The sequence below is a fragment of the Mastacembelus armatus genome, chromosome 20 (assembly GCF_900324485.2).
Source record: "Mastacembelus armatus chromosome 20, fMasArm1.2, whole genome shotgun sequence".
Lineage (NCBI taxonomy): Eukaryota > Metazoa > Chordata > Actinopteri > Synbranchiformes > Mastacembelidae > Mastacembelus > Mastacembelus armatus.
In genome coordinates, this window is record NC_046652.1 from 19931413 (window position 1) to 19945309 (window position 13897).

General features: G+C 46.1%; 2 protein-coding genes across 10 annotated transcripts in view; one reads left to right on the plus strand and one right to left on the minus strand.

Moving 5' to 3' along the window:
* The window catches only part of LOC113121869 (zinc finger protein 665-like), a 219208-nt gene that overhangs the window by 97003 nt on the left and 108308 nt on the right, over positions 1–13897 (minus strand). The window lies entirely within an intron of this gene.
* The window catches only part of LOC113121858 (receptor-type tyrosine-protein phosphatase mu-like), a 56513-nt gene continuing 43890 nt past the window's right edge, over positions 1275–13897 (plus strand). For all 9 annotated transcript variants that reach the window (XM_026292699.1, XM_026292700.1, XM_026292703.1 and 6 more), the window contains exons 1-2: positions 1275–1551; positions 12445–12561. In XM_026292699.1, coding sequence (XP_026148484.1) covers positions 1470–1551; positions 12445–12561 — 199 coding nt within the window. In that variant the 5' untranslated portion in view covers positions 1275–1469. The remainder of the gene's footprint in view (positions 1552–12444; positions 12562–13897) is intronic.

The following is a 13897-nucleotide window of genomic DNA, read 5'->3' on the forward strand; positions in this document are numbered from 1 at the left end:
TTCAGACTCACAGTTAAAAGCAGACTGATGAACAACAACCTTTCCCTGTGTGTCAACATCACGTCGCTCTGAGGGCGGGACAGTTTCCACCTTTAGGGTTCCCACTGGTTCATGGCTTTCATTCTGCTCACAGTCCACCTGAGCTAATGAGGAGATGACGTCCAGGTAAATGCAGCTAACAAGGCTGAGGTCAGCTGACATCAGGCTGACGCAGCACTGACAGAAACACATTAAAGAAAACAAGTGGTACGAGCCAGAGGACTGCGCTTTGGCTCACACCTCACAACTGTCTGACATCACTTCCTGTTTACAGAAATCATCAAAAAGGTCCTGGAACATGCCAGGACATGTTCCAGGACCTTTTCTGTTTTCTGATTAAAGCTGCATTAAATATTCCAGGTGATCCAGGACATTTCCCTGCAGTGATAAATAATCAATACTGATTTATTAGCCTCCTGCATGTTGATGCATTTGCTCCGCCTCCCTGCTGCTGCTATTGGTCACCCAGAAGGCAGGAAACGGTCCAGTAGCATTTGCATCATCAATACTGTGTCGGTGTTTGAGGTCAACGCTGCGTCCATTTGATCAAAGTCTCTGGTGATCGATACAGGAAGATTAGTTTGGCATAAAGCTCCTCCTCCAGCTCCAGTTCACCTGTCTCCCTCACCTGGAACAGGAAACAGCCAATCAGATGGAAGCAAATACCGACGCCAAACTTAATGCGAGTACAGACAGTAATCAGGCAGTAAACCGAGAGTAAACAGGGAACAGGCGGTAAGCAGGCAGTAAAGGGCAGTAAACAGCAGGGGGCAGCATCGACACACAGAACAATCATCGAACTGTCCGAGTCCTCAGGAAACAAATGTCACTTCCCAACATGTTAACGAGGAAAAGTAAAAAAGTATTAATGAAAAATGGACAATTTCGAGTGTAAAAAAAATCAGCACAAAAAACCCAAACAAACAAAGAAAATGTGATGGAGACATTCAAATAAAAACATGCAAATTAATGAAAAGGTTTAAAACGTAACAACATTCAAAAACTAGAAACTAAATACAAAATAAAATCGACACAATGTAAATAAGAAGTGATATAAAACACTAAACACAAAAAATCAATACAATCAGTAAAATATTTAATCAACACAACTGTGACGAAACAAGTGCAGAAAATCAATTAAAAAAAATAAAAAGAAAATAATAAGAAAATAAATAAATAAATAAAAGAAATAACCCCCAACCCCCACCCCCCTCTCTCTCTCCCGTGTCCGCTGCCGTCTCTCGCCCTGTGACGTCACAGGCGGCTCGGTAAACGGTGTCTGTGTCTGAGCACAAACGGAGGCAAAGAAACCGGAGAGAGCGACACCCGCCACCCGCCGGTCCGTGTCCTGTGTGCGCGTCGGGGCGACAGACGGGGCCGCCGAAGAAGAGAAGAAGAAGTTGCTCCGTAGTTTTCCTGCCGCTCCGAACATGGGGCGGACTGGAACTTTCCTGCTCCTACTGGTTTCACTGGGACTAAGTTCACTGGGCGCGCGGGCGGACTCCTTCAGAGGTAGGCATCGTCACCGGGAACGGGTTCTGACATGGTGGGCTGGGGGAGAACCGGGCTCCGGGGCTCCGGGGCTCCGGCGTCCAAGTTTCCAGCTGGAAAATGTCCTCCCTCCTCCCCTCGTCTCCTTCTTCTCGCCCCTTCTCTCCTGCGAAAGACTAATACACACTTAAGGACTACTGAGATCCTGCAAACAGTTTAAATACTGCAAACACACTCCAAGTAGTACTGCGAACACTGCGGAGTAGTAGAAGCAGCAGAGTACTGTGAAGTAAGTCCAGGTACTGAGCTGCACTGATCCAGTTCATCCTGAAAATCAGTTTCACGAACCGAACCCCGTCAGAAGTCTGGCGGGTTTTAGTGTTAACCTTTCAACAGTAGATTCAGATAGAGTCCAGTAGAACCGAGGGCGAACCGGACCAACAGCAAACAAGCGGGGAATTTATTAAACAAAAATCACGAACCGAACCCCGAACCGCCAGTAACTGTGGCTGTTTGTGTGTTTCACTGTTGATTTCAACATCCTGTAAGTCAGATTCACAAACCGAACCCTCAGGGTTTTAGCCGCAACCTTTCAACACTAGAGAAACCAGAGTCCAGTAGAACCGAGGACCAGCCGGACCAAAGGGAACAGTCTATTAGAAAAGCAGATGTTGTTTTATTTGCTGGTTTTCACACGCTGGAGAAGAATCTGGATCAGAATCTGGAATTACGCACGCGCGCGCGCACACACACACGTCGCTGCTGAGCTGCATCGATTAATTTGATTTTTTTTCATCATGTTATTGATCATATTCAGACTGTACACTCAGGTACAGGTGTGTGTGTGTGTGTGTGTGTGTGTGTGGGGGTGTCTGTCTATGTGTGTCTGTGTCTGTGTGTGTGTGGGTGTCTGTCTGTGTGTGTGTGTGTGGGTGGGTGTGTGTGTGTGTGTCTGTGTGTGTGCGTGTGTGTCTGTGTGTGTGTTTCTGTGTGTGTGTGTGTGTGTGTGTGTGTGTGTGTGTGTGTGGGCCTGTGTGTGTGTGTGTGTGTGGGCCTGTGTGTGTGTGTGTGTGTGTTTGCCTCATTGTTCAGACCTGATGCTGCAGAAGCAACTGGACCAGAAACCAATCCACCCCTGTTCACAAACCAATTAGCAGCAGAGTAATTAAAGAGCTGCAGAAGCTCATTAGCTCTTTGTTTACACCGTCGTGTTTTCTTAATGCTTCTGCAGACTGGCCTCAGCTGACTGAAGGTCTGACACACGAGTCCAGGACCAGGTCCACAGTGGGCGGTCTGTGATCCATTACTGGAATGAAACCACGAGCCCTGAACTGAGAATCCTGAAGTTATTTGCTTTTTGATCTTGATCCATTTAGTTCTGGCCCAGTTTTTTTTTTTTTTTTTTTTTGAGTCTTTAATGTGGTCTTACATCCAGACCCCTTTAGACCTTACTGCAGGTCTTGCCCCCACTACTGGACTGTAGTCCAGTTTTAACTCTAGTCCTTTTGACCTGTCTTTGTGGAAGCCCACAGGTCAGTGTGTGTCCACCGTATGCTGAATGAGGAGTCCGCCAGGGCCCCTGTCATCAGGGGTGTGGGTCTTGGGTTTGTGTGTCTGCAGGATGTTTTTTGTGTCTTGGTTTTTTTGGGTTCGTCTCACACACTGCACCACCCTGTGTGGTGAGCTGGTGTGTGTCCAGGTTTTGGACTGTCGCTGATTCAGGACTTTCCTGCCCCCCTGACCCAATGTGTGTGTGTGTGTGTGTTGTGGGGAGGGGTGCAGTGTGTGTGTGTTGCAGAGTGTGTGTATGTTGCATTGTGTATGTGTTTCTGTGTGTGTATGTGTTGCAGTGTGTGTGTGTGTATGTGTTGCAGTGTGTATGTGTTGCAGTGTGTGTGTGTGTGTGTGTGTTGCAGTGTGTTGGTGTGTGTGTGTATGTTGCTGTGTGTGTATGTGTTGCAGAGAGTGTATGTGTTGGTGTGTGTGTTGGTGTGTGTGTTGGTGTGTTCGTGGCCTGGAGTTGGTGTTTGTTGAGTCCTTGTGAGTTAATTTTCTTCAGACCTCAGAGAATTCCCACCTCCAGCTCCTTTAGAACAAAGTCCAGGTTTTGTTTTTGGAAACAGGCTCAGTTCCTCGTTCCTGAATGTTTCCTGCTTTGTTCAAGACTTTTTTTTTTTTTTTTTTGACGTTCTGCTCTATTCTCTGAATTTAAATGAAAATCTCTTCCTCCTCTCGTGGGCCCTGCCCCTCTACTGCTCTTCCTCCACCTTCTTCTCCAGGTCACTGGTGTGGACTTCCTGTCCTCAGTGCAGCAGGAACATAGAACCGGACCCCTCCCCCGGAGCCTCAGGCATCATGTTTGTGAAAAATGCAGAACCCTTTAATCTCCCTGCACCACAAATCCACATCACACTGGGAATTAGTCAGAAACCTTTCCTATACATAGAGTGCAACTTCCTCCATGTGTATGCGGTCGGTCCGGTTGGATTAAAGCCGTTAGAGAAAGGGACCCTCCCCCCCACTCCTCCATCCACCCGATGGGACCTTGGTGGCCTGTGGGATTAACGCGCCGCCTTCAGACGCCGAGTCTGCAGAGCGAGCGGGGATTAAAGGGCCGGATTAAGACTCCTTTTGTTTAACGTGTGAGATGAGATAAAAGTCATGGAGGAGGATTTGTGTTTCTGAGATCCACATCGCCCCCCCCCCCCAAACCACTGGGTCCCTGAACACACCGCAGGACAGTTTCATTTCATAGCTGCTCCAGGAAATGTTCACAAAAATCCTGAGATTTCTGCACCTCGTCAGTTTTATATGGATTTGTAAAATGTAAATCAGGCGTGAAAATTCCTCCTTTGTTCCACAGTCCAAACTTAGTGAAGTGTGAACACACAGATGAAACACACACATGTTCAGATCCAGTATGACTTCGACTTCCTGAGGGTCTCATTATCTATGGTTTCCCTCCATGATAAACCTCCAGAAAACAGAGGAACCAGAGGCTGGAGAACCTCACTGAGAATCCTGCTGTTTCTAAGTTTCCTTCAGTATCACAGGGATCCAGTGACAGTTGTCTGTGCACCCATGGGTTCACCGCGAACAGCAGCTGGTCACTGTCAGTTCTGCTGCTGGTGAGGGGGCAGTTCACTTGGTTCTGTCTGTGAGTGTCACTACTCTAATGTGCATTAAGCAAAGCGGCTGATAATGTGAAGAGGGGTCCGGAAAAGTGCTAGAAATGTCCCGCGGTAAACCTGCAGAAGGTCGTCGTCGTGGAAACAGTTTCTCTGTCAGCGTGATCTGTGGACGTTCAGATTAACCAAATTATTTGTGCAACATGAGATTAGAGTGTGTGTGTGTGTGTGTGTGTGCAGAGATTCCTGTCCTGGCCCAAATCCCTGATCATATTCACAGGATTATTGTTTGAAGATGTGTGTGTTTGACTAATGAGACAGGGATTAGTGTGTGTGTGTGTGTGTGTGTTTTATCACTGTAATCTGACATAAGAAGCTCCCTGCCTGCTCAGCAGACTTCACAGCTGCTGACTTCTGGACCAAACGCTGCAGGTCCTAGAAAAACAACAAGCTCAGTGCTTCAGTCTGGTTCTGTATCCACCCGATGTCTGTTCTTCAATGAGGTTGTGCACCAGCGTTTACTGGGCTGGACAACCAGTGGAAACTCCACACTTTGAAATCAGTACTTGTGTTGTTAGATCCCTGACTGATGCTGGGTCTGTCGTGAACCCAGATCATACCAGTGGTTCCAAAGTGAAAGCTGGAGAATCTTCAAGTCTGACAGAGGAGCAGGCTGTTATCTTCCAGCTGCAAATCCATTTGAATTCAGTCTCATTTTCTGTCAGATTCCCTAAAACCGATGTGCTACTCAATCCTTTCTCCAAATGAGGAGAAATGCACATCGTAATATCTGTAAAACCATGTCAGAGCCAATTTATCAATCAATACATCTGCAGCTGATCAATGAAAATCAAGCTAAACAAATGATCAGTCAAATGTCTATGTTCCAAATACCATAAGTGGGTGTCTACAATCAGCCCGCAGATAATAAGCAGCTCTTCAATAGTCAATAGTGAGGATCAAGACACAACACACATATTGAGGCCAAAGGAAAAGCAGCCAAAGACTCCAGGGGGAACTTTGTCTGGACTTTCTTTTGAAACAGGGACCAGGTGGTTCCTACCCTGTTCAGATTAGGAAGAAATTCACAGCAAATTCTAAGGAAGGAACAGACGAGTCCAAGGAAGGGTCATCGAGACTACATCTGGGTGGTCCTGATGGAACAGTGGATCAGACAGTGACCACAGATCCACAGTGTCACAGGTCTGATTCCTGTATGAAACTTTATCAACAACCATTTACTCTCATAGCACAGAATAGAAGTCAGGATTAGAGAAACCGTGACCCTGACCCACGTGAGACCAGAGCGGCCTTGGCTGATGGTGGTTTTTGTTTTTGTTGTTTATTTTGACTCAGTTCAAAGAAAACACCTGCTTCACTGTGATTGGTTGAATCTCGCTAAGCCTGAAACACTTAATATTTAAACAGAAACACACACACACACACTTTAGCTGCGTATGAATATTTACTGTAGTAATTTAGGTTAAACAGCAGCTCCTGGGCTTCACGTCCCTGCAGGCGTTAACAACACGCACACACACAGGAAGGAAGATGTGTGTGTGCGCTTGCCGGCAGCGTTGTGTGTGTGGATCATTATCGCAGTGATTATGATGAAAGCTGCATTAAAAAGCAGATCAAACATTCATCGTCTGCAGCAGCAGGACATGTTTGTCCCACGGCTTCAGCGGCACCTGAATGCAACAAACCTTGTGTGCAGCTGGGGACGGTGTATTCACTGTGGTCTGTGAACCTGAGTGCTGCTACTAGGTGAGAGGTTACTGAGCATGCTACTTCCTGAGATGTCTTTGTGCTGAGGACGGGTTTTTGGGTCAGCGTGTGTGTCCTCGGGCTGATCCACACTCTTAATGTGCCACAGACTCTGATTAATGATTGGCTGTATGTGTGTCACAATGGAACCGCGGGAACCAAGGATCACCTCTGGGATTGGTTGAGGTCAAGAGAGGTTAAAGACGCAGAGCGAGTGGTGTCTCACAGAACAACCAGATAAATAGGCAGGTCAGTGGAGGGTGTGTGTGTGTGCGTGTGTGTGTGCGTGTGTGTGTGATTTGGGCGGGAGGGGCTGTCCCTCCATGTCTGGCTCAAAGCACATTTGAAATAGTGGGCGAGCACCATAAGGAAGCTGCAGGCTGAAAGAGAGAGAGCTGAAGATAAAATCACAACAGACTAAGGATCCAGAAGTGACCCTGATGGTTCTGGACCTAGGTCCTGAACATAACAGACCAAATATCAGGCAGTTGATGTGGTGGAGTCTGGCAAAGACCAGAACATACAGTCCAGTGTCGCAGTCTGGAGTCCCAATAAATAAATTTTAAAGGCGCCCCTTTTATCTCATCACCTCTTTTTCGTCTGAAAAATATTTGGCTTTCAATGACGAAATTATTTTTTTTTTCATTTCGTCCTATTCCCTTGTCGCCTTCTTTCCTTCTTTGAGGCCTCAGTCTGAGACTCCTGAGTCTTTCTCTGAACATGGATTGTGAGTATTTCCTGTGGGACAAGACCTTTCCAGGTGGAATGACCCCCCTCCCTTCTCAGCTGGAGCGTAGAGATGACCTTCTGCTTGCGGGGGGGGGGGAAGACTCCTCATCAGCTGGAGGTGTCAGTCTTGACATTTCCGCTGTTTATGTGTGAGTCTTTGGTCCAGTGGTTTGTTAGACTGCAGACATCGCAAACCCACATGACCTCTGGTCTGACATCCTGACAGATCTCGCAGTCATGGGTCGGATGTGAATCTAGAACCAAGTGCAAGTCATCCAGATTGCATCTGAGAACATTTTAAAATCCTTAGATTGCTCTTTGGACATAGTTGTATTGATGTTTTATGCATTAGAAGTTCACTTAAAGTAATCCTGGACTCCTCAGGTACACTTACAGTACTCCCAGACCCATCAGGTAATACCTACAGTACTCCTAGAACCCTTTGAAGAACCAGTGAATCTTTCTAAAATACTCATGCAGCGCTGTGTGCCCCCCTGCCCTCGGAGTGGACATAAAAACGGAGCGACAGCTGCTGTCCTCTGGCTGACGGCGTGACTGATGAGGACGGACAGCGGACACAGGGAAACGCTCACACATAAAGATGCCTACAGTCCAGCACCCTGAGCCGGTCCACCGTCTCTCGCCAGGATTCGTTGGTCTGGCTGGTCTCTTTCAGGCTGATGAGGAAGAGTTTTCTCAGTGATTTTGTAACTAGAGAGAACTGAGTGTCTGTGGATGTTTTGAGTCCAGGACTGGGTCCTGAGACCAGTTCTTTCCCCCAGTGTCTCTAACAGCTGTGGTTTGTGATGTTTTCAGCTGAAAACTCTTTGCAGACATATCGTGTCCCGCAGGTTTCCCTCCTCCTCCTCCTTATGCTCCTCCTCGTCCTTGCCAAGAGGAGTTGGAGCCCAGAGGGAGGAGGAGGATGAGGAGGCTGGTGGAGATAATCACAGTGTGTATGTTACAGGGTAATTATTAGTAATTAGCATATTATTAAAATACTGTCATATAGACAGCCCCGAGTAACACACACACAGTAACACACACACACAGTAACACACACACAATAACTCACACACAGTAACACGGTAACACACACACACACACACACAGTAACACACAGTAACACACACACACACACACACACAGAGGAATGCATAGTAACACACACACAATAACTCACACACAGTAACACACACACACAGTAACACACAGTAACACACACAGTAACACACACACACACAATAACTCACACACAGTAACACACACACACAATAACTCACACACAGTAACACACACACACAATAACTCACACACAGTAACACACAGCCAGAGTAACACACAGTAACACACAGTAACACACACACACACAGTAACACACAGCCAGAGGAACACACAGTAACACACACACACACAGTAACACACAGTAACACACAGCCAGAGGCGCTGCACTGACTGTTGCATTATTCATGTTTGGCCTGAGGCGAGTTAGCTCACTGTGCTAATGCTAACGCTGTTAGCGCCTTGTTACAGTTCACACACACAGTTTGATGTCCTTGAAAGTAGAGCAGGATTGTGTGTGCGCGTGTGTATATACGTGTGTGTATTTTAGATGCTGATATACCGACTTCACGTTCTCCTTCCATACCTAGCATAGCATAGTTAGCCTGCTAATGGTTGTGCTGTTTAATTCAGTTTTATTTGTGCAGCAACAGTGGAACCCACACAGGTAACACACACATAGGTAACACACACACACGTAACACACACACACAGCCTCATGTTTAATCCTCAGTGTGTCACCAGCTAAATGCCACAGCTGTCTGTCACAGTGTGTGTGTCCACTGTCAGTTTCAATCACACACACATTAACACACACACACAGAAACACAGCTCCAGGGGCTGCTGCCCCCCCACCCCCGCCTGTCTGCTCTCATCCAATCAGCTCTGAGGGTTTGTTTTGGTGAGGTGTTAGCATCACCACATGCTAAAGGCTAACTGTGAGGCTAATCCTTGCTAACACACACACCAATTAGCAATGTGTAACCATGTAGTGTGTGTGTGTGTATGTGTGTGGACAAAGGAGGGAAACAGCTGTTTCCTGAAGGAGACAATAACCCTCCTTTCCTACGTCCCTTCCTCTCTGCTTGTCTGGGTGTTGGGGGACAGGTTCCTGTTTTCAGAAGCATCACCTGATTTTTGTTTCTCTACATTCTAGATAATTTAATTCAGTCCAGATTTCCTGTCCTCGTTTCTTTGATTCTGTTCTGTTTTTACTTCATCACTTCATCTTTTCATCTGACAGATTTTATTCCTACATTTCTGGTTTCTTGTTTCCCCCGTATTCATCCTTCCTCTTCAGTCTTTTCTGACTTTGGGTCATCACAGGTTTCTGAGCCGGTTCCATCCCGCTCAGGCTGTTCTCGCTACATTCTTCTTCTGTGTTGCTGTCGCCTGGTTCCTCTCGTGTCCAGTCGCTACCCGCCGCTCGGCCACGATCAGAGATCGGCTCTGTTTCTATTCGTTAGCATTCTACTGCTCGCCCAGCGGCGGGAAATACCGAACAACACAAGTCTGTGTGTTGGTGGTGGGGGGGTCTCGGCAGCTCTGGATGTGATGTTTGTTTCTCTCCTCGCTCTGAGCTTCAACTTCTGACCTTTTGTTTCTGACTCTTTTCTCTTTGGTCCATTAAAAAGTAGACAAGCTTCATCTCTTTGTTTTTCTTTTCCACCATCTCTGTGTGAACTGATTTTGGTGCATCACCTGGTCCCACAAGCTGGTTTGTCTTCCAGAGAAAGAGCTTGAAAAACTAATTAACCACAACTGTCGCACTTTCTCTTGTATCTCTCTTGTATGAACTTGAATCTATTAACTGCAGCATTGGGAGTTTTTTACTTTTAATCAGTCATGAAATTAGTTTCTGGGTGTTTTTGTTGTGGGTTGATCGACAAATCGCTTCTGTGCGTTGATCAGGTCCTCCAGAATCCTGAAGTTCAGGAGAGAAAAAGGAGAGTGGAGAAAACCACAGAAGAAGAGCAAAGACAAGTTGTTTCCTTATTGGGACCAGATGGTTCAACTCAGCCGAGACAGTGTGGCTCCACCCAGGCGCCGTGCCAGCAGACTCCCTGCCCCCGCCTAGCAGCAGGGCCTGGTTCCACCTCAGGCCTCTCCAGAGTCCCTCTAACATATTTCCTATCAGGACTCTTCTTGTGCCTTTTCTGTGTAATTGTTGCTGGCTCTGATTCATCTGGATCCATCTGGATTCTCTGTGTCATCACTTTTTGTCTGTTTCCCAGACCTTCTCCTGGTCTGCTTTGTCTGGTTTCTTCTCTGGCTTTTCCTAGTTTTATCTGGGTGCCTGTTTCTCTGTATAACTCTTCCTGTGTTGTCCAGGAGCCCCAGGATCCAGATCTGTGTGGTTCTGGATGCTGGTTTGTGGACTGTGCTGCAGTGAAATGTCAGTGCGCTCTCTGAAGAATGGGGGAAATGTCAGGAAATGTCACGGTGCAGCCTTTTGCGGGTTCGATGGAACGGCTGAGTGCAGAAACGGTCTTGTCTCCATGGTAACCAGCACCTTTTTCCTCCTACAGGTCAAAGGTCATGTCTAGAACACGACATGACACGCTTAGGGTCATGGTATCTAAGGCAACAGCCATCATGCTGTGAGCTGCGGGTACACAGCATGTCAGCGTTAAACGGTGTGAAGGGTTAATCCAGCTTTTATTGTGGCGGGGTCTTGTAGTTATTGATCAAGAGAATAAAAGGGGCAGCCGATCGATCGCTGAACGTTATGATTAATCACCGCTCTGCGTGTGACTGTGTGGGTTTATGTCTGCGTGTGTGTGTGCGTGTGTGTGTGTGTGTGTACACGATGAAATACTGTCAAACTACTGCAGTGGTGGTAGCAACGATGGTTGTAATAATCTTACAGTGTTACTAGCAGTAGTATCAGTAGGAGCAGTAGTATCACAGTAGTACTATTACAGTAGTACTATCAGTAGGAGCAGTAATATCACAGTAGTACTATTACAGTAGTACTATCAGTAGGAACAGTAGTATCACAGTAGTACTATTACAGTAGTACTATCAGTAGGAATACTATTACAGTAGTAATATCAGTAGGAGCAGTATTATCTCAGTAGTACCATTACAGTAGTACAATCAGTAGGAGCAGTAGTATCACAGCAGTACTATTACAGTTGTACTATCAGCAGGAGCAGTAGTATCACAGCAGTACTATCGGTAGGAGCAGTAGTATCGCAGTAGTACTATTACAGTAGTACTATCGGTAGGAGCAGTAGTATCACAGTAGTAGTATTACAGTAGTAATATCAGGAGGAACAGTAGTATTACAGTAGTACTATTACAGTTGTACTGTCAGTAGGAACAGTAGTACTATTACAGTTGTACTATCAGTAGGAGTAGTACTATTACAGTAGTACTATCGGTAGGAATAGTATCACAGTAGTACTATTACAGTAGTAATATCAGTAGGAGCAGTATTATCTCAGTAGTACCATTACAGTAGTACAATCAGTAGGAGCAGTAGTATCACAGTATTACTATCAGTAGGAGCAGTAGTATCACAGCAGTACTATTACAGTTGTACTATCAGCAGGAGCAGTAGTATCACAGCAGTACTATCGGTAGGAGCAGTAGTATCGCAGTAGTACTATTACAGTAGTACTATCGGTAGGAGCAGTAGTATCACAGTAGTAGTATTACAGTAGTAATATCAGGAGGAACAGTAGTATTACAGTAGTACTATTACAGTTGTACTGTCAGTAGGAACAGTAGTACTATTACAGTTGTACTATCAGTAGGAGTAGTAGTATCACAGTAGTACTATTACAGTTGTACTATCAGTAGGGACAGTACTATGAGAGCAGTACTATCAATAGTAGTACAGAAAGCTGTTTCCTTGGTGATAGGCTAATGGTCCCATATTGCTGCATGTTGATGACATAACGGCGCATGGCATCTTTCAGGTGGTGCTGGACTTGAACCAATGTGTGCTTACAAGGTTCTGGAAACCAGAAGGAAACTATGGGGTCCTGAGTAGGACAAAGTCCAAAACTGGCATTAACAGCAGCATACAGTGGTCACACTGACACAAAGCTCCCAAATGACAACCATAGCTAACCCTGCTAGGTCACTATTGTTAGTAAAATAAACATGTCAGCACCTGCTGTCTGAGACGGTTCTTAAAGTACCTTTGTTTTTAACCAGTTTCTGTTTTTAACTTCCTGTTTCTGGACTAGTTTTAACTTGGGTTTCTGTCTTCTTCCAGCCTGCCTCTCTGGCCAGGGTCCAGACTGTACTCTGGTCCAATCCAAAGATGATGACTTCGACTGGGAGCAGGGGGACACCCGGGACCGCATTGCCAGCCCTGCCTGGATGCCTGCAGGTACAGGTTCTGACTGGATCAGGGTTCCACCACAGACCTGGGTCCTGTTCAGTACTGTAGTAGTTCTGTGGATGTCTGTACGGTTGCCAGCTCAACTGCTACACAAAGTCACATCCAGGACCACTGGATCAGACCTTAATCCGGATTCAGTGTAAAGTCCCACGTAGCTACTCCTCCACCTCCTTCTTCACCTCCTCCATATAAATCACAGTAAACAGGACAGTAACCTCCTCCACCTCCTTCTTCACCTCCATATAAATCACAGTAAACAGGACAGTAACCTCCTCCTCCTCCTTCTTCACCTCCTCCATATAAATCACAGTAAACAGGACAGTAACCTCCTCCTCCTCCTCTTTCTTCACCTCCTCCATGTAAATCACAGTAAACAGGACAGTAACCTCCTCCTCCTCCGTCTTCTTCACCTCCATATAAATCACAGTAAACAGGACAGTAACCTCCTCCACCTCCTTCTTCACCTCCATATAAATCACAGTAAACAGGACAGTAACCTCCTCCTCCTCCTCCTTCTTCACCTCCATATAAATCACAGTAAACAGGACAGTAACCTCCTCCTCCTCTTTCTTCACCTCCTCCATGTAAATCACAGTAAACAGGACAGTAACCTCCTCCACCTCCTTCATATAAATCACAGTAAACAGGACAGTAACCTCCTCCTCCTCCTCCTTCTTCACCTCCATATAAATCACAGTAAACAGGACAGTAACCTCCTCCACCTCCTTCTTCACCTCCATATAAATCACAGTAAACAGGACAGTAACCTCCTCCACCTCCTTCTTCACCTCCATATAAATCACAGTAAACAGGACAGTAACCTCCTCCACCTCCTTCTTCACCTCCATATAAATCACAGTAAACAGGACAGTAACCTCCTCCACCTCCTTCTTCACCTCCTCCATATAAATCACAGTAAACAGGACAGTAATTTTCTCCACCTCCTTCTTCAGCTCCTCCATATAAATCACAGTAAACAGGACAGTAACCTCCTCCACCTCCTTCTTCACCTCCATATAAATCACAGTAAACAGGACAGTAACCTCCTCCTCCTCCTCCTTCTTCACCTCCATATAAATCACAGTAAACAGGACAGTAACCTCCTCCTCCTCCTTCTTCACCTCCATATAAATCACAGTAAACAGGACAGTAACCTCCTCCTCCTCCTCCTTCTTCACCTCCATATAAATCACAGTAAACAGGACAGTAACCTCCTCCACCTCCTTCTTCACCTCCATATAAATCACAGTAAACAGGACAGTAACCTCCTCCTCCTCCTCCTTCTTCACCTCCATATAAATCACAGTAAACAGGACAGTAACCT